The sequence below is a fragment of the Pteronotus mesoamericanus genome, unplaced genomic scaffold (assembly GCF_021234165.1).
Source record: "Pteronotus mesoamericanus isolate MK-2021 breed Mesoamerican mustached bat unplaced genomic scaffold, CSHL_Meso_final scaffold_1186, whole genome shotgun sequence".
Lineage (NCBI taxonomy): Eukaryota > Metazoa > Chordata > Mammalia > Chiroptera > Mormoopidae > Pteronotus > Pteronotus mesoamericanus.
The window spans coordinates 7037896-7064126 of NW_026555302.1; the positions used below are offsets into that span (position 1 = coordinate 7037896).

A 26231-nucleotide genomic window follows, 5' to 3' on the forward strand; every position below is an offset into this window, starting at 1 on the left:
AAAATACTGGAAGTTAGAGCTTCAGCATAGGAATTTTGAGGAGACACAAAGTAGTCCATAATATTCCATCTTATGGCTCCCCAAAATTCACTCTTTCCTGCATGCAAAATACATTCACCCCTCCCAAGAGCCCTAAAAAGACTTAACCCATTCCAGCATCAACTACGCATCCAAAGTCTCACCTAAGTACTGCCTAATGAGGTATGGGCGAGACTCAAGGTATCATTCATCCTAAGGGGAAATTCCTTTCTAGCTATGAACCTGTGAAACAAGACAAGTTATGTACTTCCAAAATACAGTGGTGGGACAAATACAGAATAGACAATACTATTACAAAAGGGAAAAATCAGAAAGAAAGAGGTAAGACATCTTCAGCAAATCCAAAACAAAGCAAGACAAAATTCCATCAGATTTCAAGGCTCAAGAATAATCCTCTTTGGCTCCGCACTCTGCCCTCCAAGCGCACTGAGGCGGCAGCCATGCTTTCCAGGCCCACCCAGGTGGCTTTGCCCTGTCGCCCCTAGGAGGCAGCTGCACCCCTCTGCCCTTGGAACTGGCTTTGCTCCTGAGGCCCTGAGCAGGGGCAGCCCAGGCAACTTAAACCAAGGAGGTGGCCCCACCCCCTGAACCAATAAGTAGACAGCCTTGTCACCTGGGCCTGTGTGCTCTGAGCCTCTTGGCATGTGACTCACCCTTAGGATCATTCCTCTGCTTTCTTGAGGACAAGGCATGTTCACAGCTGGACAGCTCCACTGTCTCATCCCAGAGAATCCCAAGAGTCAGAAAGCCTTCCTAAATTTCATCCCATTTCTTGCCCTTCAATCCGAATTAGCAGTGTCTCTGCTGGTATAACCCCATCTCTTTTCCTGGCTTCTGAGGAGACAGATGGCTGATTAAATCCATGGGTAAATCTCTTTATGGAGTGATTGTCAAGTCACACATCCTTGATGTTCACTCCAGAAAGTTTTCTCGTTTTTTTACAACATGGATGGGCTGAGAGTTTTCCAAATCTTCAAGTTCTGATTCCTTTTTCCTTAACAATTCCTTCAATTTATCTCTCCTTTCACATTTTACTCTAAGCAATGAAGCCATGACTGTGACACTTGGCTCAGAAATTTCCTCAGCTAAATATCCAAGTTCATCACTTGTAACTTCCACTTTCCACAAAACTCTAGAACACAGTTCAGCCAATTTATTTGCCACTTTGTAACAAGCATCACTTTTTCTCCAGCTTCCAAAAAGTTCCTGATTTCCATCTTCATCAGACTTCATCAGAATCACCTTTAATGTCCATATTCCTTCCAACAGGTCTGCAAGGCAATGTAGGTTTTTTCTAACAAGTATCTTAAAACTTCTAGGCTCTACTCACTAGCCAGTCTGAAACCCACTTCCACATTTTTAGTATTTGTTATGTAGCAACCCACTTCTAGGTACCAAGATCTATGTTAATCGCCTAGGGGCTGCAGTAACTATAGACTGCCACATCCATATATGATCTTCATTACGAAACATACAAAAAATATTTTTAAAGGATGAGAAAAATTAAATATTTTCTTTTTGGACTCCGAACTATCTTGCCCATCCTGCTCTGAAGACTGAAGTTACAGACTATCAATCTAAAACATCACTTAAGAGCCAGTTATTTAACAAATAAATTCTAGAGAGATCGACTCTGGCAGCAGAGTAGATGGAAGGTGTACTAACCTCCTTCCTGGACCAAACTAGAATTACACCTAAATAACAGAAAAATCATCCTGAATAACCAACTGAACACTGGGTGGAGAGAAGCCCTAACAACCAAAGACTTACCGAAGAATCCATATCACCACATCCAGACTAGCAGGAAGTGCGGAGGTGTGAGAGGGCTTGCTGGGCTCCCACAGACAGCAGCTTAAGTTCCGGAGGGCTATAGCAACCAGGGGGTTCCCCCTGAGAAATGTGGGGTCTAAACCCCAAGCTGGGCTCCCTAGCCTAGAGCCCCAGAACCAGAAAAGGTGCCCACGTAACATCTGGTTGTGAAAAGCAGCAAGGGTTTTTGTCCACCAGGGTGAGACGGCTAGAGACACAGCTAACTTCTTAAAGGGCCAACACACAAAACTGTGTTTGGAGCCACTTACCCTGGGCTCCAGGAGACGGAGGGCACAGCAGACTAGAGCCATGTAAAGCGAGTCTGGGGTTGGTGGCTCTGGGGAGAGAGCTGAAGGGTCAGGTGCGAGAATCCCTGTGCTTAATCATTCCCTGTACTGCAGAAACCATCCTTCTCAGGCAGAGCACTCCCTTCCATGCAGAATCAGCCTGAGGACAAGCAATAGCCCCACCAGCAGGAATTCCTCTTGCCCTACCCTGTTAGGCTTAAGCCCTGATGACGAAAGCTGGAGGCACTTTCCGTGATTAAGCCTAACAGACAGCCTGAAGGCAGAGGCAGATCACTGGGTGCTTTGAGACGTTAGCTGACCATCCCCCAGGCTGGTGCTGCTAAAAGCCGGTTGTGGTGTGCAGTTTGAGTTTTTCTGCATGTATGCAGGCCCATTAGAGAGAGCCACAAGTTGTGGATCGCTGACAGCTCCAAACAGGTTACCCAGGGTCAGCCACAGGCATTGTCTGACACAGGCCTGCACTAGAGTCTTTGCAGATCTACCTAATACAGAGAAACAAACACAAAGAGGCAGCCAAATGAAAGAATAAGAGAATTCTCCAGAGGAAGAGCCAGATGAAATGGAGGCAAGCAATTTATCAGATATTGAGTTCAAAGTAATGTTTTACAAATGCTCTATAGCATGAAAAAAGACATAGAAAACAAAAAAGGACCAGTAAGAACTAAAGAATGCAATATCTGAAATAAATAATACACAAGAAAAAATAAACAGTAGGTTCTAGATGAAAGAGAGGACTGAATCAGTGATTTGGAAGACAAGATAGGAAAAAAGAAAACCCACCTGATCAGAGCAGCAAAAAAAAAAAAAAAAAAAAAAGAATTTTTAAAAATGAGGATAGTTTAAGGGACCTTTGGGACAACGTGAAGCATAACATAATCCTCATCATGGGATACTAGAGGGAGAAGATCTAGATCTAGATCTAGGGATCTAGAACCTATTTGAAGATATAATGATCAAAAACTTACCTAACCTAGTAAAGGAAAAAGATACACAAGTCCAGGATGTGCAGAGTCCCAAACAAAATGGACCCAAAGCTTATATAAAACAGCAAAGCTTAAAGACAAGGAGATGATCTTAAAAGTCACAAGAAAATAGTAGTTAGTTACCTACCAGGGCTCTCCCATGAAATTGTCATCTGATTTCTCAATAGAAACATTTCAGCCCAGAAGGGAGTGGCATGAAATATTCAAAGTGATGAAAAGCAAGGACCTACAATCAAGGCTACTTTACCCAGGAAGACTAGCATTTAAAATTGAAGGAGAAATAAAGAGCTTACCAGACAAGAAAAAGCTAATGGAGTTTGTTACCACCAAACCAGAATTTCAACAAATGTTAAAGGGCTTGGTAGAAGAAGAAAAAGAAGAAAGGAGAAAGAAGAAAGAAGGAGAAGAGAAGAAAAAGAAAAAGAAAAAAAAACAGAGGAACACAGTTAAAAGAATAAAACAACAATAAATACATATATATCAAAAATTACTTTAAATGTAAATGGCTCATATGCTCCAATCAAAAGACACAGGGTAGGCTGAATGGATGAAAAAAGAAGACCCATACATACGCTGTCTCCCAGAGGCCCACTTCAGAATGAAAGATACACACAGACTTAAGGTAGAGGGACGGATGGAAAAAGATATTTCATGCAAATGAAAAGACAAAAAAAAGCTGTGATAGCAATACTTATATAGACAAAACAGACTTTAAAACCAAGGTTATAGTGAGCAATAAAGGATACTACATAATGAAAAAAGGAACAATCCACGAAAAGGACATAAACCTAGTAAACATTTATTATGTACCCAACATAGGAGCACCTAAATACGTGAAGCAAATCTTGATGAACATAACAGTAGAAATGAACAGAAATAGTCATAATTAGGGGTTTTAACACCCCACTGACTTCAATGGATAGATTCCAGACAAAATCAATAAGGAGATGGCAACCTTAAATCACACACTAGAGCAAAAAGATTACATTGATATCTTCAGAGTATTTCACCCCAAAGCAGCAAAATATACGTTCTTTTCAAGTGACCATGGGACATTTTCTAGGATAGACCACATGTGATAACACAAAAGAAGTTTCAAATAATTTAAGAACATTTAAATCATATCAAGCATCTTCAATGACCATAATGCTATGAAACCAGAAAGCAATCACAAGAAGAAAACTGCAAAATACACAAAGACATGGAAGCTAAATAACATGTTTTTAAACAATGAATGGGTTAACGATGAAATCAAGGAAGAAATCAAAAGATACCTTGAAACCAGCGAAAATGAAAACACAATAACCCAAAATCAGGGAAAGCAGTCCTAAGAGGGAAATTCATAGCATTAAACAGGCCTATCTGAAGAAACAAGAAAAAGCTCAAATAAATAATTTAACTTTACACATCAAGGAACTAGAAAAAAGAACAACAAACCAAGCCTAAAGTGAGTAGAAGAAAGGAAATAAAGATCAAGGCAGAAATAAATGAAATAGAGTCTAAAAAAATACAAAAGATCAACGAATCCAAGGGCTGGTCCTTTGACAAGGTAAACAAGATTGACAAACCTTTACCCAGACCCATGAAGTAAAAAATGAGAGAGGACCCAAATAAATAAAATCAGAAATGAAAGAGGGGCAGTAACAACTGGCACCAAAAAATACAAAGGATTGTAAGAAAATATTATGAACTATCTGCCAACAAATTGGACAACCTGGACAAAATGGGTAAATTTCTAGAAACAAACTATCTTCCAAAAGTAAATCAGTAAGAATCAGAAAATCTAAATAGACAGATTACAAGCAGTGAAAACTGAAGCAGTAATCAAGAACCTCCTAACAAACAAAAGCCCTGGACTGGATGCCTTCCGAGATGAATTTTATCAAACATTCCAAGAAGAATTAACACCTCTCAAACTATTCCAGAAAATTTAAGAGCAGGGAAGGCTCTCAAGCTCACTTTACGAGACCAGCATTATCCTAATTCCAAAACAGATAAACACACTACAAAGAAAGAAAATCATAGGCCACTATTTCTGATGAACACAGATGCTAAAATCCTTAACAAAATATTAGCAAGCCAAATACAGCAATACATCAAAAAGATCACTTACCATGATCAAATGGGATTTATTCTGGGGATGCAAGGTTGGTACAATATTCACAGATCAATAAACATGATATACCACATAAACAAAATGAAGGATAAAAACCACATGATCATATCAATAGATGCAGAAAAAGCATTTGATAAAATACAGCACCATTTATGATAAAAACTTTCAGCAAAGTGGAAATAGAGGGAGCATATACCACAGAGTAAGAAAGGCCGTATATGATAAATCCACTGCCAACATCATATTCATCGGGCAAAAACTACAAGTGTTCCCCTTAAGATCAGGAATAAGAAAGGAATGTTTGCTTTTGCCACTGTTATTCAACATAGTACTGGAAGTCCTAGCCACAGCAATCAGACAAGAAGAAGAAGAAATAAAAGGCATCCAAACTGGAAAGAAAGAAATAAAACTGTCATTATTTGTAGATGACATGATACTGCATTATGAACCCTAAAGATTCACCAGGAAACTATAAGAACTGATAAATGAATTTAGGATACAAAATTAATATCCAGAAAACAGATGCATTTTTATACATTAACAATGAACTATCAGTAAGGGGTATTAAGAAAACAATCACACTCACTATTGCTTTAAAAGAATAAAACCCCTTGGAATAAATTTAACCAAGAATGTAAAATACCTATACTCAAAAAATTGTATGATGCTGAAGAAACTGAAGAAGATATCAATAAGTGGGAGCATATACAGTGTTCATATATAAGAATAATTAACATCATTATAATGTCAATACTACCCGAAGCAATCTATAGATTCAACACAATTCCTATAAAGATACCAATGGCACATTTCACTGAACTAGAAAAAAATTATTTCAAAAATGTATATAGAACCACAACAGATACTGAATAGCAACAATGATCTTGAGAAAGAAGAACAAAGTGGAAGGAAACACACTATGTAATATTAAACTATAAGGTCATAGTAATCAAAACAGCATGATAGTGGCATAAAAAAACAGACATATAGATCAATGAAACAGAATAAAGAGACCAGAAATAAACCCCAGCCTTTATAGTCAATTAATATTTGACAGAGGACGCAAAAACTTACAACGGGCCAATGATAGTTAATTCAATAAATGGTGTTGGGAAAACTGGACAGATACATGCAAAAAAAAAAAAAAAATGAAACTCAGCCACTTTCTTATACCACATACAAGAATAAATTCAAATGGATTAAAGACTTAAATATTAGATTTGAAAGCAAACAAATCCTATGAGATAACATAGGCAGTAAAATCTTGGACACACTGCTCATAGCATTATTTTTTCTGATATATCTCCTCAGGCAAGGGAAGCAAAAGAAAAAATAAATGGAACTACATTAAACTAAAAAGTTTTTGCACAGCCAAGGAAACCATCAACAAAATGAAAAGACAACTCACTGAATGGGAGAACATATTTCCCAATGACACATCTGATAAAGGGTTAATGTCCAAAATTCATAAAGAACTTACACAACTCAATAATAAAAACCCCTGCACTAATCCAATTAAAAAATGGGCAAAGGACCTGAATAGGCACTTCTCCAAACAGGGCATACAGATGGTCAACAGACATGTGAAAAGAAGCTCAACTAATCATCAATCATCAGAGAAATGCAAATTAAAACCACAATGAGATATCACTTCACACCTGTCAGAATGGCTCTCATCAGTAAATCAACAAACAACAAGTGCTGGTGGTGACGTGGAGAAAGGGGAACCCTTCTGCTGGTGGGAGGGCAGACGGGCACAGCCACTGTGGGAAGCAGTATGAAGTTACCTCAAAAACCGTAACTGCCTTACAAACCAGCAATTCCACTTCTGGAAATTTATCTGTAGAAACCCGAAATGCTAATTTGAAAGAATGAATGCACCCCTATGTTTACTGCAGCATTATTTATAGTAGTCAAGATTTGGAAGCAGCCCAAATACCATGAGTAGATGAGTGGATAAAACAGCTATGGTACATTTACACAATGGAATACTACTCAGCCATAAAAAGGAAAAAATTTTACCCTTTGTGACAGTATGAATGGACCTGGAGAACATTATGCTAAGTGAAATAAGCCAGTCAGAGAAAGACAAGTACCATATGATTTCACTAATATGTGGAATCTAATGAACAAACTAAACTAACAAGCAAAACAGAGGTAGACTACTAGAGAACAGGCTGACAGTTCTGGATGGGTGAGGAGGGGTGGAGGAATCAAATAAAAAAAGAACTCCTGAACATGGACAAGTGTGGTAACTGTGAGGGGGCAGGAGGGTATGTTAAGGTGGAAGAGCGTATGGGGGGGATAAATGGTAATGGGGAAAAAACAATAAAAAATGAACTATTAAAAATTTATAAAATAACAAAAAATTTAAAATAAAATAAAAAAATAAATTCTAGAATGTAGGCTGCTAATATTCTGACTTCAGGTCTTAAAGGTGTCATTTGTTGCCAAATTGTTTTATGTTATTTACTGTCCATGATTTGCTAGAAATACATCTTTTGCTTATGATCTAGAAAGAACTAAGTAATTAATTTTAATATAGTTAGTATATCTGTTGTCATTATTTGTAAGAAATTATATTCTTATACCATTTAACATGTAAAGTTCTAATAATGTATTCTTTTAATGCTAATGTTACATATCTATAATAGGATAAAAGTAGTTTTTTCAGTGCTGAGTATATATTTTTCATTCATATGAACATGCTCCTAAATCTAGTTTTGTCTCCCCTCAGGATCATGACATACAATCATATAAACTATTGGTGAGGATTACTGGCATAGTGTACGGCCTTAAAACAGTTTCACCTGGACACATTTAGTATCAGATGTATAACCTTCTCCTGATTATGACCATGTTCTAATTATATTAACTAGCTCCGTCACAAGTATCCCAAAGGGTTCAAGAAACCTCCCAAAACAAATAATTACACATATATGTGAAAGGAAGTTACCCTTCTCATCAGGAAGAGATGGGACACTGTCACTTCGCAGAGAATCATCTGCAGCAGTCTGAACCTGTTCATCAATAGAACTCTCCATCTTTCCCCCATGAAGCTTCTTCTCATTTTCCTTAGAAGATGGCACTGTAGGACTTTCTTGACGGCTGCTACCACTACTATTTCAGTTTATGAATATTATAGAAACAAACAAACAAAAAGCAATGGTAAGAATCATAACTTCAAAGTAAACTTACTTGGTTAAGGAAATGGGGCTTCTGATCAAGATATAAAATGATGAAAGATGTAATATAAAACATAAAAATAATACCTAGACATAAGTCTGAGAAGAAACTTTTCATAAAGAGAAGGAAAGGAAGGTTTCAAGTTTAAATTGTCATGAGCAACCACTATTCTCAGGCTATCATGCCCATACTGCCTTTCATTTTAAACCAAGCTGCTAGGAAAGGGCTTCTCCTTGGTATTTCCACTTCCTTACTTTTCATCAACATCATGATTTACTATAGTGCGCTTCTGCCCCAACTACTCTACTGGAACTGTTCTTATAAACTGTACCTAAACTCTAATTGCCAAATCCAATTGAAAATCTGCAACATTAGATGGTGTTGACCTCTACCACCTTCTTGAAAAGTTCTACTTGCTAAAGCAAATGTAGTAAAATGTTAACAATAGGGTAATCTGGATGAAAGAGTAAGTATTAAAAAAACCTATACAGTGCTTATACAATAGAGGTTTTCAAGGAATGGCAGTTTTATCATTACATGAAACAACTGTTTTATAAATCGGCTCATTAAATGGGGAAGCTAGAATTCTGAAGAGGAGATATTATTACTTCATTTAAAGAAATGAGATTAAGAAGTCAAAAAAAAAAAAAAGTCTCAGCCATTTGTCAGACTTTACTACATTGAAATCTTTTCACCTTCTATCATGATTCTTGTATCTTGAAGACTCAGAATAACTATCATATGAAGGAGAATACTTCTGATGCTTTGAGTCAGGGGTCGCTTCTTTACTGTGAGAGAGTGAAATAGACTGACTTTTCCTAAAAGGAAAATAAAAACTGATTAAACATTTAAAGTCTCTAATAAGAGTAAGATTTTAAATACTGCTTAACATTAATATGAGATAAAACTTTGAATGAACAGGAATTATGAAATAACATTTAAGGCATTTGAAGGCATTCATTCATAGAGATAACACATTAAAGAATATCTTCTGCTTTATTACGAGAAATAAGCAAAAATCACCCCAAGTATCAATGAATGTGAACAGACTTAAAATCTATGAATTAGAGACCATCAAAATGTAATGCAAAAAAAGACACCCAAACATGATCACATTACCCAGCCCTGCATAAAAAACTCTCTAGTGACTTTCCATGGCTCTGGAACAAACAATGTCCTGAAGGTCTGCAACGCTCTGCCATGATCTGAGCGCTGCATCTTCTCCTACCATTTTCCCATTTGCTCTCTGCCTCTTTTCCCTTCCTACCTTTATACACTTTGACCTCTCTATTCCTCACCTCCTTTATATCATGACTCCTTTTCATCCACTATATCTCACCATAAACTTCATTTCACTTCCTCAGGAAAACCTCCCCTGACCTCCTTGCACTGACAGGCTATTGAAATTCTTTTGTTCTGTATCTCAGAGACAGCGTTCCTTTATTTTTTAACACTTGCCTCAGTTTACAGTGTCCATTCCCTTTAGTGACTATTTGATAATGTCTACCTTCCCTTCTAGACTCTATGCCCATAACTGGATTTCCAGCACCCACAATAGTGCCTGGAACATAGCAGGTATTCATACATATTTGATGAGCGACTGAATATTAACCTATCTGTTTCAGCTCTGGTCCTCAGTTGTTTCACGAAATCTGGAGCGTGCTGCCGCTGGTGGTCATACAGCATTGCCAGAGGAGTTCCAGAGGCAGTAATGGCATCTGAGATGTGAGTTCGAGTTAACTCTGCCATCTAAATATGAAAACGCACAAGGCAAAAAGGTAGATGAAGAACTAAAAGGGAGCAGAGTGTCAGAAAGATCACTGGATTGAGAGCAAGCAAATTTTGCAATAATAGGTGATTTACTGTGGGCAAGTCATTTAGACTCTTTAAGCCTCAACAGCTTCCTTACAAAAATAAAGAGATATATACAGCATAATTTCTAAGGTTTCACCCAGCTATAAATCTATAAATTAGACAGAAAACCTTCAAGTTATATAATGAGCCATAGTAAACCAAAAATGAAATCTTCCTTCAAGAATCAATTCAATTACTACTTCCTATCTGAGTCTTTTCTGAGCAACGATGTGAAGTACATTTTCCCTACTCTCAACTACTAGTGCCATTGTTGCATGTATTAATCATTTCGTGTTTTTTCAATCAATGCCTCAACAACTTGAAGTGTTTTTGAAATCTTTGTTAATGCTGTCTAAAATTTTCCAGAGAAAAAAGACACTACTTTATGCTTATTTGCACAATCCCACAGTATCCAACATATAGTAGGTTCATGGCTTTTTAATAACAATCATTTCACAGGCAATCCTAAATAGGAATTACTAAAATAAACTGACACTGTATCTATAGATTATGAGATCCTATATGGAGACAGCAGTAAAATTATTCCTGGTTTATCTTTGGTACAATAGAAGACATTAACAACACTGGGCAAAAATGAAACATCTTCATATGAAGTAGATTGGTGGCTCCCTGGGACCAAAGTTGGGGACTGACTACTGCAAAGGGGCTTGAGGGAACTTTTTAGAGCGTTGGGAATATTGATTATAGTGGTGTTTATAGGGATGGATAGATAAGGTATAGAAATATATAGATAGAGGTAACTATATATTTGTCAAAAGTCATCAAACTATACTTAAAGTGAATGCATGGTATTATTTCTAAATTACCCATCAGTAAAGTCAGTACTTTCTTAAAAAAAAAAAGATTACTCAGGGGCAGAAATTTAGAGTTCCTTATCTTTTTTTTTCCTGCCTCTACACATTCAAATGTACAGACACTGCAATAAAAGGCCAAAGTTACTCAGATTGACTAAAAAGAACTACCGGAAAAAAAATAAAAACTACAAAGAAAAGAGGTTTCAGTGGCTCCGACCTCACAGATCTGGCGTGCTGCGTCTGTGGTGAGGCGAGCAGCCTCTGTCTGCTGGGCCGCAATTTTACAAGTTGCTTCCTGAAGGACTTCAGTTACATCTCGCTGTGACTTAACCACCTGCTGTAATGATTCTGCATGGACCTGTAATAACAGAGGGTAAGAAGAACTTCTGTCATAGCATAGAATTTATAAATTTGTTCCATGGTGTAAATGCATTATAAAAAAAGAAAAACCACTGTACTACCACATGGATTTCATATCTCAAAATCTAAAATTTAAAATCTAGAGCCTTAAAATCACTGCTGGAGTTTGTCTTAACTCTACTTTCAATGTGATAATGTGTCTGTAGACAAGTGACTACTATGTACCACTTATTAAATTAGGGCTAAATCCTGACTACTTAATTTCACAGGGTTGCTACAAAAATCAAATGATATGACATTAACTGTATGGCATATTTTACATCTTTTTTACTCCTATATAATTTTAAAAAATACTAAAGTGATTTCAAAGAGACACATTTAGGTTTTATAGCTAGTACTTGCTACAAAATAAGCTACCTGAGATGCTTTGTTTCGAGTTTCTTCTAACTGCCTCTGACACTCTAGAGCCTCTTGTTCAGCCTTCAATTTCAAAAGGGCCAAGTCTCTTTCATGGCGTTGCTGCTGTGCCTTCAAGATAAACAAATGATTAACCATTAATTCTAAGATAACAAACTATTACAACACAGTGACTATATTAAACACAATGCTATTTTCTCAACACACATCTTTTGAAGGAACCAATTAAATCCTAAAGGAAAGACAATAAATAGGATAGACATTAACCACTTACCATTTATCAAAATATTTAGTGACCACCTACTGTTTTTTTCCTCATCATTAAGACTATTTTAAATACCAAAGAAAAGAGAAAAAACACCGAGAACTAAAAAAGAAAACTCTACAAAAAAACTCCACAAATACCTTTATGATTTGAGCCAGAGAGACACTCTCTTGCTGAGCAAGAGAAATGCCTCTGACCCTTTCTATGTCCGAGAGCTGGCGCACAGACTCCTCAATGGCACTCAGGTAACTCAGTTCAGCTGCCATCCGATGCTGGAGGCCAGCAGGAGAAAAGCGTTTAGAACCTGGAGGACATAACAATTGCCAAATGTAGAAGTTCAACATGAGATTAAATTACATCTCACATTTCTAGAACTCATTTCTCATTTTACGAGCCAAAATCAGTGACAGTGACTTATGAGTACAATGTATTTTTATAGTTATTTCTTGTGGGTGTGTGTGCGCGCGCACGTGCACGCACGCGTGGGGGAGATGTATGCACATGCATGGGTGTACACATACACAGATGCCTGTAAACACTTAGGAGTTCATCGATGACATACATTTTTCAATGTATTTTTGTTTATGTGAGCAAGATGAGGAAAATCACCACTATGAAAGCTCTCATGCTTCTAAATATTTATCTTCCTGCACAGTCTGTTTAATACATTACAATATAATCACTCATTTAAAAAAAAATTTTTTTCCCTATAATTCAACTGTAAGAAATTTTTTAAAAAATGAACCTTATTTTTAAATTTACAACGGCACAGGTCAACTTGCCTGGTGTTGAAGTCATCTCCATAGCTGCTCTGCTGGTAGTCATGCTCACATCGGCAAAAGCTGCATTAGGCTTCAGTCCTGTCATAGCTGGAGGCACTACAACTGCGGATTTGGATCTTTCCAATGAAGTTCCTGGAAGGTCAAACTGCAACAATTTCTGGGAACTTGGAGACAGGGGAGAAGTTGGAGTTTTCTGAGATCTTCCCCTGTCTGAGGAGATACTAGAAGATTTGTTTCAAAAAAACATTAGAGAAGGGAAAACTACTTTAGGAACCAGAAAGCAATTCATAATAACAACATGCATTACTTAATTAACATCAGCTTTGAAAAGCTGTGATTCAGGCATTTACTCACTCAATATAGTCCTTATGCTGAATAAACTACTCTGTGCACTCCTCTTATTGCCACATTTGCAAATGGTCACGGGACAAATCCCAATCAAAGAGATGGAAAAGGAGTCTGGATTAAATTGCCACTTAACTCACCTCTACAATGTAAATGCACCATAAACCATTATTGTAGTATGAGGCCAAATTCTTTATTATATAGGAATATAATTTTTATAATTATATAAATATGTAATTATTATATATAACTTATAATTACAGCTATATATAAAAGGTAAGATCAAGTCTGTTATAAAAGTCTTAATATATATGTGAAGGAGAAAAATTATCATTTTGTATTAAGTGTTAAGAAATGACATAAACTACTCTTTTGTTATCCCTTTTAACCCAAAGGGGAAGAAAAACAACAAAGTATGCAAACTCCATAACAATATATGAGTAAGAATGAGATTTTAAAATCTGCTTGAGTCATCTAATAAGGTGAGCAGGAGAGAAAAGTTCAGAAGAAGAAATAAACAACGAGACTAAAAAAATGCTAAGTAGTTGTCTTGAAAGAGTAAAAGAACACCGTTGAGAAGTGAAATGCATAAACAAAGGAAATGAGATAGATTGTGGTAGCTTAGTGAAAACACTTCCAATAAAGTTCAGTTCTTAGAGTTCATCTGTGGGTAAACTGTGAGCTGCCAAAGTACCCCAAGGAACGTAGCTGCCTGGTCAGAGGGCTGGGCCACGAAAAGGGCTGTGGCAGTGGCCTTCGGAGCAGAAAGGAGGGTGCGCTACAGGCAGAGAGCTCCTGAGGGAGAGCCTGGCAGTAGTTTAGATGAGGGATGGCCACACTCTGAAACACAGGTAAAGACTAGAGCTATGAACAAGCCTACAATACCTAGTCATAAAATAAGAGAAATTTACTAAATGGATCCTCTGAACATCAATGATATTGTAACTTTAATTAAAATGAATTACTGTGTAAAACAGATATCCCTTTACCTCACAGAAAGATCCTCCAAAGTGCTATCAGTGTCCAGAGTCTGCTCAACTTTGACAGAAGGTTTGCTGCTGGTCTCAGCAGCCTTCCCTTGATGAGAGCCGCGATCTGAGCCAGAAGGTACTTTTTCCTCACCGAGAAGCGAGCTCTGACTGTTGCCGGGGAGTGAATCCAGCCCTGTAAAGTTAATTTCTTATAAAGCTGATTCCCAATAGAAGCTACTGTAAGGTAACTGATAAATAACTAGTACAGAGTAGAATATTTAAAAATGCACTTATTTTTAAAGTTTCTTTTTTATATCTAAAATAAAGTTCATTCTTCTGCTTTCATTTAAGGAACATGAAGTGTCTTCCATTAACATCCCCTATTTGCTATTAAAGAATAAAAGGCTCTTAAGTCAAATTATTTAGAAAGACAAGAATAGAGTACTATTCTACATCTATGAAAAAGTAAACAAAAAAGAAGTCTTTCAAGGACATCCACAGCTGGAGAAAAATGGTATCAATTGCCAATTGGACTACACAATCCTTTCGAAAAACTACGACAAGAACTACGTAGCCAGATTCATAAAACTGTTCATGGTCTCTGACTCAGAATAATCTCACCTCTAGGAGTAATCTTAAAGAGATTATTGACACCAACAAACAAAAATTATGTACGATATTCAGTGAACAACTTTATATATATAATTTCTAAAAGTTCAACCTACATTTATGACAGAAGAGTTGTCTAAATTACATAGAAAACAGTAACTTAAATATTTAAACAGCACTTTGTAATTTAAAATGCATTCCATATATATTACCTTATTTCCTTAAACATCTTATGAAGTAGGTAACATATGTTAATGATGAGGTAACTAGAGACCTCATCATTATGAACTGGTAACATGTGCTCATTTAATGATGAGGTAACCAGAGATCTATGAGACTACTTGCTTAAGGATATGTTGTCAACAGCAGAAATGGGACATAAACCCAGGCCTCATGACTCTACATTTAATGCATCATTCATCTTGATGATATGTTTCAACAGCAGCATGAGAAAATATTTGTTACATTAAAAGAAGCAGAACAAAGAATTATATGTACATTTTAATGGCAACTAAACAATTTTTTAAAACACAGCTATATTTAATGATAAAAGAAAATGGAAAAGTGGAAAATATATCGTAAACTCATGTTCATAGCAGCTTTATTCACAACTAAAAGGTAAAAGCAACCTAAGTTTTCTTCAACACTTTGACGAATGTATAAACAAACAAAAATATGTGCATACACATACAATGAAGTATTATTTGGCCTTAAAAAGGAAGGACATTCTGACATGCTACAACATGGATGAACCTTGAAAACATTATGCTAAGTAAAATATGTCAACCACAAAAGGACAAATACTCTATGATTATACAATTATATAAGGTACCTAGAGCAGGCACATTCACAGAGACACAAAGTAGAACAGCTGATACGAGGAGCCAGAGAGGATTGGAAAATAAGTTATTATTTAATGGGTGCACAGTTTTAGTTTGGGATGATGAAACAGTTGTGGAGATGGATAATGATGATAGTTGCAGAATAATTATAGGTACTTACTTATATTGGACTATTTGTGCACTCAACAATGGTTAAATTTCCTAGCCAAATTCATAGAGACAAAAAGTAGAATGGTGGCTGCTGGGGACGGGGGAGGGGAAAATGAGGAGTCATTCTTTAATGGGTACAGAATTTAGGTACAGGATTTAGTATGGAATGACAATCTTTATTTTTTTTTAAAGATTTTATTTATTTATTTTTAGAGAAGGGAAGGGAGTGGGGAAGAGAAGGAGAAACATCAATGTATGGTTGCACTTTGTGTGCCCCCTTACTGGGGACCTGGCCTGCAAAGTAGGCATGTGCCCTACACTGGGAATCAAACCGGTGACCCTTTGGTTCTGCAGGCTGGCGCTCAATCCACTGAGCCACACCAGCCAGGGCTGATTACCATTTTAATCTACTATTTTCAACCTCACTGGGAAGTTTTTGTACAAATCATGAAGATACTCTTTTTCACCACCAGATGGAGTATATACAATAAAAATTACACTTGTTTTAGAACTTGGAGATGAAGAAGTAACTAAGTTTAAGATGATGATGTGAAAAATATAGTGTTTTTTTTTTAATTGCTTTTAGAGAGAGAAGAAAGAAGAAAGGGAGAGAAACATTAACATGAGAGAGAAACATCAATTGGTTGCCTTCCATGTGCACTGGACCAGCGACAGTATGCATCCAGATGGGGCTCAAACCCACAACCCAGGATGCGCCCTGACTGGGGATTAAACCCACAGCTCTTCAGTTACGGGACAACACTCCAACCAGCTGAGCCCCACCAGTGAGGGCTACAGCACTTTTTTAAGGGATTATGAGAGGGAATTTGGAAACTGAGAATCCCAAAACACAACCTATACCACATACAATCATGTTTTAGATTATAATTTTTAAAAACCTGTAATGAATCATATTGTTTATACTCCTATTTAATATATCATGATATTTTAAGTTGTATAATGAGTATATTGCAGTAAAAGGTATGAAAGTCAGAAGTAAGAATTCATGCTTTGCCAGTAACTAACCTTAAGTGAGACATTAACATAAAGCATGAAATTGCAAAAGAAAAGAATTGAGCAAGATGGGCATTTCATAAAATGTGTACAGCTGACTTCTAATGCCATAACATGCTGGCTGAAGGAACGACTCTGTAGTCAAATAAATCTGAATACTTCATGCTACAGCTTCAGCCTCTTCCTAAAATAAATAACGCATATTAGCATACTAAAAGTGTTGATGAAATCCAGCAGGTAAAAGGACTGTTTCACTCTTAAAAGAATTTCCCCAAATTTACAGAACCACAGAGTTCTTTCATAAGCCTCAGAACAGCTATGAAATAGCCTCTCCCACTGAATCGGCATACCACAAGAAAAGACTCTGTACAAATTGTTGGTAGAATGATGTCTAAGGTTCCTACAAGAGACTTTCAGAATGCTTCCAATCTGCAAGTTATTACTAGGTTAATTATAAGAAATAATTTCTGCTAGCATTCTCATATTGGAAGTATAAAATAACACTAGCTTTCTGAAAGGCTATTTGGCAAAATGTATCCGGAATTTTAAACACTGCATACTCTGCCCCATTATTTCAATTCTAAGATATTCCCCTAAAGGAAAAAACCAGACTAATGCATGAAGATACATTTATAAGGATATTCAACGCAGCAGTATTTATAGTAGGGTGGGGGGGAGGGAGAAAGTAAATGCCCAGCAACGAAGAACTGGCTAAACTACAATATATTCAAATAATAAACACTAGGTAGTCATTACAAAGGGCAATCCACATGTACTGACAGAAAGACATCTCTAACCCGCTGAAAGAACAAATCTGTGTGTAAAATGTGATCCCATATATTTAATACTTCCTATTTGCATGGGCCACAAGTTATCTTGAGCGCATTCTTACTAAAAATGTTAATATTTCACACTCATTAGGATGTCTATAGTTAAAAAAAAAAACAAACACAGAAAACAAGCATTGGCATAAATGTGGAGAAACTGAAACCCCTGTGCAATTGTGGTGAGAATGTGAAATACCACAGTTGCTATGGAAAAACAGTAGGGCAGTTCCTCAAAAAATTAAGCATAGAAGCCCTGGCCGGGTAGCTCAGCTGATTGGAGCACGATCCCATAGAAGAAAAGGTTAAGGGTTCAATTCCTGGTCAAGGCACACACCTAGGTTGTGGGTTTGATCCTCAGTCAAGGCATGTGCAGGAGGCAACCTATTGATGTTTGTCTATCATATTGATGTTTCTTTCTTTCTCTCTTTTTCTCTCTCTCTCTCCAATTCAATAAATACACATCCTCAGGTGAGGATAAAAAGAAATTAAGCACAGAAATACCAATTGATCTAAGAAGTCCACATCTGAGTATATACACAAAAGAACTGAAAGCAAGGACTCAAACAGGTATTTATGCACGAATGTCCATGGCAACATCATTCATAGCAACCAAAAGGTTAAAACCACCAAAATGTCCATCAACTGATGTATGGATAAAAAAAAATGTGGTATATACAAACAAGGGGATATTATTCAAGGGAAAATTATTAACTGATTTCTCCTCCCATTTTTTTTAAACAATTAATAACTTTTATATTTAGTAAAAACCATTTTGGAAGCATATCATTCCTTAAGGACCATCTTGTGAGTTTAAGAGATCTTTGCCTAATGACTGTCTCTTCTCACCTCTACAGCAACATAGCCAGGAGCAAAATGGAGGGGACTGAAGGGTATTCTCCTCCATCACTCAAAAAGACTTGGAGTGTCCAAAGGACCAGGTACTGTGCTAAGCACACATTCTATCTGTTAATTTCATGGAAACTTCGAAATTACCTAATGAAACATCTATTGTTATCTTTATTTTACAGTTAAGAACATTCGAGTATTACATATAATGATGCTTAGAGATGTACATGATATACTATAAAGTTTTTTAAAAAGCAGCTACAAAACAATATGATTTTATTTCTTTTTAAAAGCAAGATGTGTGCGTATGTGTTTTTATATACATATTGGAAAAACAGGCAAGTGTTAGTAGTCGTCTCCGAGCAGAGGGCTCAGTGGGGAGACATCTATCTATCTATCTATCTATATTTAAAGATTTTATTTATTTTTAGAGAGAGGGGAGAAAGGGAGAAAGAGGGAGAAAAACATCAGTGTGTGGTTGCCTCTCATGCGAATCCCCCACTCGGGACCTGGCCTGCAACCCAGACATATGCCCTGACCAGGAGTCAAACTGGTAAGCTTTTGTTTCACAGGCTGGCACTCAAATCCACTGAGCCACAGCAGCCAGGGCTTGATATATATTTCTTGTATGACTGTTTACCTATAATCTTCAACTTTAGGTCACTACCACAAAATCATTGGTAAGAGAGAAAAAATCACCATGTATTGGGTTGGCCAAACAGTTTGTTTGCTTTTTCCTGTCAGGTGGCTATAATAGCACTTAGTTGTCTTTAACTTCATTCGAAACTATTTTGTTAGATTATATTGTGACAGCTGTCATATCAGCATGCATTAAAAAAATAACTTATCAAATTTGGTGAATTTTTGTGTAGCCATTTTAATATTAAAGATGGAAGAAAATATGGAACATCTTCAGCATTTTATGCTTTATTATTTTAAGAAAGAAAACGCAACTGAAACACAAAAAATTTGTGCAGTGTATGGAGAAGGTGCCGTGACTGATCAAACACATCAAAAGTGGTTTGTAAAGTTTTGTGCTGGAGATTTCTCACTGGACAATGCTCCACGGTTGGGAAGGTGAGTTGAAGTTAATAGCAATCAAACTGACACATCAACTGAGAACAACCAATGTTATACCACCAGGAGATAGCCAACATACTCAAAATACCCAAATCAATACAGTTATTTGATTTGGATTAAAAGAAAGTGTGTTTTGCAGAAAAAACCACATGGACTTTTTGGCCAGCTCAATAGAATTCCACTTACATTCTATCTTTTCCTTTTTTCCTTTTCTTCCTTTGGAAGAAGTAGATGAACGAGATGATGCAGCAGATTGGGCCCCTGATGAGTGCTGGGAGGTAACATCGACAGAGGAAAGATCATAAGCAGACTTCCTGCTAGAATGGTCCTCCTTAATGCCCAAAATGCTGCCACCAATACTGTCAAAGAATAGTAGCGGTTAAAAAAAAGAAATAACAAGTCTTAAAATGCAGCTAAGGTACAGATACATTAAATCTATTTAATCACAAGGAAAATGTAATTATACTCAAAGGTGCCCTCCACTTTCCATTTTTGTTTTCTTACTACCATAAACTTGGATTCTTTCCTATGGCTCAATTTATTACCAAGAAAAATGTCAGGGAGCTGTTTACTAAAGTGAAACCAATAAAAAAGAACAATTCAGACACAAGAGAAAAAAATACAATGTTAGATACTAGAAAATGTGGCCTCAATTTCTATTCAGATTTATAATTTGATATACGATCATTAGTTTCCTTTTGATAATCTTACAGGGAACAATTTAATATGTTCTATATCAACCCAGAAATAAAATGCAATAAATCATACTGATTTGTGATATTAAATGTCACAATTAAATCCTTACAAGTTTTGATTTTAAAATTTAATCTTTTCTTTAGAGCTCAAAACTTAAAACTACACTTCCGTGCTGTAATTTTAATACCCATTTTCATTAGTCCAACTAGACATAACTATTTTTAAAAGATCATCCAATAATTTTATGTGGATTACAATTTGTAATTTTTGAAGAAAATTATATTGAATGTAAGTAATTACAGATTATATAGTAACAAAATTTAGGGAGGAAATTCTCTGGCAAAGTCTGGTTCACTTGTTATATGGCTTTGTACAAGTAACTTAATTTCAGTGCTGCAGTTCCTGAAGTAGGAATGGTAACAATCACACTAATCACATGAGGCTATAATAAGAATGCAGTCTCCTCAGTGCCTTGTGCATTAAGCACTCAATAAATATTAGCATTATAATAGTTACTCTTCAAAGCTTTGCAAAATTTTAAGATATTATCCCAATTATTAAAAAATTTTACTGATTACTTGGGATCATGAAGCCAAGGATCTTTCTGGTCATCCTCAATTCTATCAGAGGACACCAATGCAACCTTCTAGTGGGAACTCAGATTGACTTCACAACCTATATTCTGCTATGTGCCAAGCCCTGTTCCAAGTATTTTGCATTTAACTGAATATTCATAACACTCCATGAGATGATTATTCTTTCCCATTCACAGAGAGGGAAACTGAGGCACAAGGAAGTTAAGTAATACACCCAAAGACAAAAGTCTAATAATCAGGAGAGCCAGGATTTAAACCCAAACAGTCTGCATCCAGAGCCTGTGCTCTTAATAACCACTGTCTGTGCGACCTCAACATGTATCTTTAAGCAAGCAAAACCACAGTTCTCATTTATACATTTTTCTCACTCTTCAGAGATTATTCCACATTGTCAACATATTCTTACCAAGGTTCAAGAGCTGATTTTTTTTCTGTCAAAGTCCCACTCCCAGGAGAAGAGACAAAATCATCTTCATAGGAAACGCTGCTCAGAGGGGTTGTGTTGGCATTCAAAGGCTGCGGCGCTGATGCTCCTCTTTCCAATCTGTCTTCAAACCCTGTTAGAAGCAATAATTGAAATGTGTTTTAAAACAAAAATAAAATGCCACAAACAAAGCATTCCACAACACAAGGATTAACAACATAGATTTAGGGACATTTTAGCTTGCTTTTATTAGTGCTTCTTTTCAATTTATCTTTATATCTAACAACACATTTTTAACTTTTTATTGATTTTCAAGCATATATAAAAGTAGAGATATATCCATCACCCAACTCTGACAATTATCAATACATTATCAACCCAGTTCAATGAAACTTCCTATTCTCCCCATCTTTCATTCCCCTTAAAGGTTATTTTGAACCAAATCCCAGGCAACATATCATTTTAACTATAAATATTTCAGTATAATTATAAAATATTAATGAAAATCTAATAGAAGGATTTAAGAACAAACCCAAATTTCTTATTTAAAAAAACAAGCGTGCTAACTTAAAAGCACTTTGCTTTCATCAAAGGGACTTTAAAACCCAAAGAACTTTAAAATTATCATTTACTGAAATATGTTAAAGCAAAGAAATCAACAGCATATATAAGTCTATATAAGATCATAACAAAATGGCTACATATGAATACTGGGAAAATGCAATGTGATATCCAATTAAGTATAAAATGAACAGATGAAACCAATGCATTTATCAAATAAGTGGTTCACCATATAGAGTATAAATAAATGACCAGAGTATCAATAGCTAACTTAAGGCTCAGCCTCACTCTCCAACCTGAAATTCTAAGGTTATGCTAGCATCAGACAGGTAAAATCCACCTGTGGCAGTAAGAACAGAGAAAGGGACTTGAAGGAATTGAGTCCATCACAGGAAAGTTGTGTTGCAGAATCTCAGGGATAAGAAGGAAACTTTAGAAGCTATTGTTTCAGGAACCAAATATGGAGCTACGTTACTATTCAAAGTCTTGTTTTTTAAATTAGTTTTGATGAACAGTAATAGATTCATTTTCAGATTAGAAATGTTATTATAGTTGCCCCCAACTCATTCTTGACCACTGTATTCTCAATAATTCACAATTCACTATATTAAGAAATATACATACTACTTAAATACATATCTATGGTCAGAAAACCTAGCTACACTTGATAAATACCAATCATGAACATCATCTAAGACTTCTCTAAATTAGACCAAAATTTCTATAACTACCAACCAATGATTGTGTTAGGACAATAAATACTAAAAAATAAAAATTTAAAGATTAAGTTACAATTCTCTAATTGAAGCTTACAGATAATTTCAACTTAGACAATGTTTCCATCCTCCTCCTAATTAACAATGAATATTTGTACTTAAGTATTACCTTTACAAAATTATGAAATAATTTATCTTAAGATAACATACAAATATTATAAGGCTTACTTATTTCTCTTACCTTTTCCATATAACTGATATGATTTTGTAAAAATGTTAATGACACTATGTGGACTTCCCTTTGCCAGCTCTCTCCACGGTCCTTTGTTCTGTGTACCACCTAAGTGCCCCGGAAGTGGCAAGAATTTTTCGGCTTCCTTCTGAAACTCTTTGATGGGTTCATAAGCATTTCTTTCTCCAGCACAAAACTCCTTTTCTTTTAAGACCTCTGCTATCTTCAAAGGGGGTCGTCCATCTCGGCCTCCCTCTTCTTCGGAGAGACTCCCCTCACTGAGAAGAGGCCCTTCACTGACTGAGTCTGTGCTGGACCCAAGAGACATTTTGGCTTTGTCTTGAGAACAAGCCTGCAGGTCAGAACTAGAGGAGTCAGCCTGCCTCTTACACAACTGTGCCAGCAGCCCTTCTGGCTTAGGGCCAGGGGATCTCATTCGGAAGCTTGATATGGCACTATGAGGTCTTATCATCTCAGGAAGCTTTTTAAATTCACTAAGATTGCCTATACCAGGGAGTTCATCATCGAAAGTTGCATGCGATACACAGGTTCCCAGCATCTTTTGAATTCGGGCAGAGAAAACATCTTCAGTATCCTCTTTCACAGGTGGACTTACAGCTTTGGTCCAAGGTCCATCTTCTTGGGGTGTTTGCTGCACATCATATTCAGTGTTCCATAATGACCCATAATTAATGTTAGCCCCAGCTAATTTCTTGGCTTCACTTTCAATCCTGCTGGACAAAGAAGCAGCTGTTGCTTTCAAGGCTTCGATACGATCCAGTTTACTCTTATATTGGCTGGCACTAGGTTTTAACAAGGCATCTGGATGAGCAGCTGGTGAGGTCAGATATGGTTGAGGTGTAAAAGTTAATGGCCCTGAAGCAATACTATGGTTCTTCCTGGTTGGTAAAATAGATTCAAAATCCTTATGCAAAAATCCTGCATGCTCTAGACTCAAGAGATGGGAGAGTAAATTTCCAGCTGTTCCAACAAGAGGCTGTGGTTGAGAATGATGGGCTCGTGGGCTCAATCTGTCAGGCTGCATCCATGTAGGTTCCGTCAAGTCCCTTCTGCAAATGAAAGTCACAGTATGTTAATTAACACAGCAACTCATAACTAAGCCACCATTTTTAAGTTTTGTTTTTTTCTGATTGTAAAAGTAATGTACACTCACTGCAAAAAAAAAAAAAAGGGGGAAAGGTAAAAAGAACAAAAAACATAAAGATCACTCATAGCTAAACAATGACAAAGAGGCACTATTAATATTTCATTTAGAATTATATCTTTCCAAACATTTTCCTATGTGCATGTTCTGTTTTGGTGTTATTTCCACAAAGATGAAATCTTATCATAATTACCATTTTTTTAAATCCGCACCTGAGGATATGTTTTACTGATTTTAGAAAGAGAAGAAGGGCAGGGGAGAGACAGAAACATCGACTGGTTGCCTAATGTACGCGACCCAGCTGGGAATCAAACCTGCACCAAGGTGTGTGCCCTGACCAGGAATCGAACCCACAACTTTTTGGTGTACAGGACGATGCTCTAACCAATTGAGCCACCTGGTGAGGGCCATACATACTGTTTTGCCAACTGCTTTCTTCAATTAAAACATTTTAAATTTTTTATTAAAGTGAAGGCATTATTACCTTTAAAACTCTGTGGACAAAATTCTTTACAACACTGGCACTACCTTTTCCTTTCAAAATAATGTTATGTTAAAAGAGAATGCTTAAGATTGCTAAATATTAACATAGGCATGATATATATTATTCCAATCAACAAGTATTTCATAAACACCAAACATTTATGTTTAACATCATGCATATTAAAGAAATAAGGAGATTACTACAATCTAGTTCTTTAAAGAATTAACATCAAAACGGTGAGTACCAATGTAACACTATGAGTATCAGTAAAAAATACACAATACAGTGCAGGGTGTCCATAAAGTTTAAGAACAGAATAAAGATGTCCTAGATGACATTACATAGTTTACCTACGTTTCCAGACTATTGATACCCTGCATATTAAGGGATACTATACATGTATTAAAGGCTGACGTTAACTACTAAAAAGATTCTTAGACAAAACAACATGAAGTTTCCTCCTTGGTCTTGTCTGTCACTGTGGGATGACGACATGAAGATATGTTTATCAAACTGGAAGATGACAGAAAGCTGGGAGGTATGGCTAACCCTACAAATTATCAAATTATGACTCAAAGTTATTTGGATAGGCTGCACGTTAGATCAAAATAGTATGGATAAATGTGAAGTCCTCCCAAGAAAGTTAAAAAAATATCATCTGCTGGAAGGGTAACCAGGGTGATAAGGAAACTGAAAAGCATGTCATGAAAGGTTCGGCTGGAGATTACGTTGCACCAGTCTTTTATACTGAAGGGCTACTATGAAGAATGAAGATATCAACAGAACAAAGAAAGGAAGACTAGTGCATAGATTCTGTGCCACAGAATAGAGGTTCTTACAAATGCAAGATATAAGGTCACTACAGCCCAACTAAGGTGGCGCCAATGGGAACGCAAAGGAAGTTATAAAGTTTTTCTCAGTAAAAATACAAAATCTTTAAATTCAACTGTTTAGAATGCCAATTTTTTTGGCAGGTACTAAGTTGATGGTAGTGGAATAGGGGGAAACAAAAATGGAAAGAATTAATCCAGTTAAGACTTAATACTTACTCTTTAGTTTCTCAAGATCTAGCAGGGACAAGAGACTAATAAACAGCTAAAATACAATGTTAAGCACTAATACAAAGATATATAAAGTTCAGGCCTTGGCTGGTCAGCCCAGCTGGATAGAGTGTTGTCTGATATGCCAAGGTCACAGGTTCAATCTGTGGTCCAGGCACATACAAGAAGCAGCCACTGAATGCATAAATAAGTGAAACAACGAATTGATGTTTCTCTCTCACTCTGTCTCCTTTCCTCTCTCTCTCTCTCTCTCTCTCAAATCAATAAATAATTTTTTAAATGATATATAAAGTTCAATAGGATGTAGAGTGGGAAAAGTAAACTCTGCCAGCCAAGGAAAGTGGCTTTTGAGCTACATCTTCAAGGTCTTCAAGGTCAGATAAGTAATTTGGAGTCTTCCAGGTAGCTAACAGAGTCATGAGACATGAAAAGGAAGGAAAAGAAAGGAAAAGAAATGCCTTGCTTTTAAGCATAAACTAACTGAAATGTGTTAAAACTATTAACAGAAATGGGAAAGCTAAGAACATGTAGAGAGAAAGAAGAGGCAATAGGTTAGCTATCACAAGACGAAGAATTTTATATTAAAAGAAAGGACAGAAACATGTGCAGAGTAATAAGGTTTAATAATAGATTACATTTGGTTTGTTTTTAGTATTGGGTCACTTGTGTAGAGCTAGA

At 36.4% G+C, this 26231-nt stretch overlaps 1 protein-coding gene across 4 annotated transcripts in view; it reads right to left on the reverse strand.

Moving 5' to 3' along the window:
- The window catches only part of CEP350 (centrosomal protein 350), a 114089-nt gene that overhangs the window by 49067 nt on the left and 38791 nt on the right, over positions 1–26231 (reverse strand). For 3 of the 4 annotated variants that reach the window (XM_054587700.1, XM_054587701.1, XM_054587698.1), the window contains 11 exons: positions 22853–23913; positions 21317–21467; positions 19805–19977; positions 14269–14443; positions 12935–13155; positions 12293–12456; positions 11888–11998; positions 11328–11468; positions 10054–10190; positions 9137–9259; positions 8212–8375 (listed from right to left, as the gene is read on the reverse strand). In XM_054587700.1, the coding sequence (XP_054443675.1) occupies positions 8212–8375; positions 9137–9259; positions 10054–10190; positions 11328–11468; positions 11888–11998; positions 12293–12456; positions 12935–13155; positions 14269–14443; positions 19805–19977; positions 21317–21467; positions 22853–23913 (2621 nt within the window). The remainder of the gene's footprint in view (positions 1–8211; positions 8376–9136; positions 9260–10053; positions 10191–11327; positions 11469–11887; positions 11999–12292; positions 12457–12934; positions 13156–14268; positions 14444–19804; positions 19978–21316; positions 21468–22852; positions 23914–26231) is intronic. The other variant, XM_054587699.1, reaches the window with a different exon arrangement.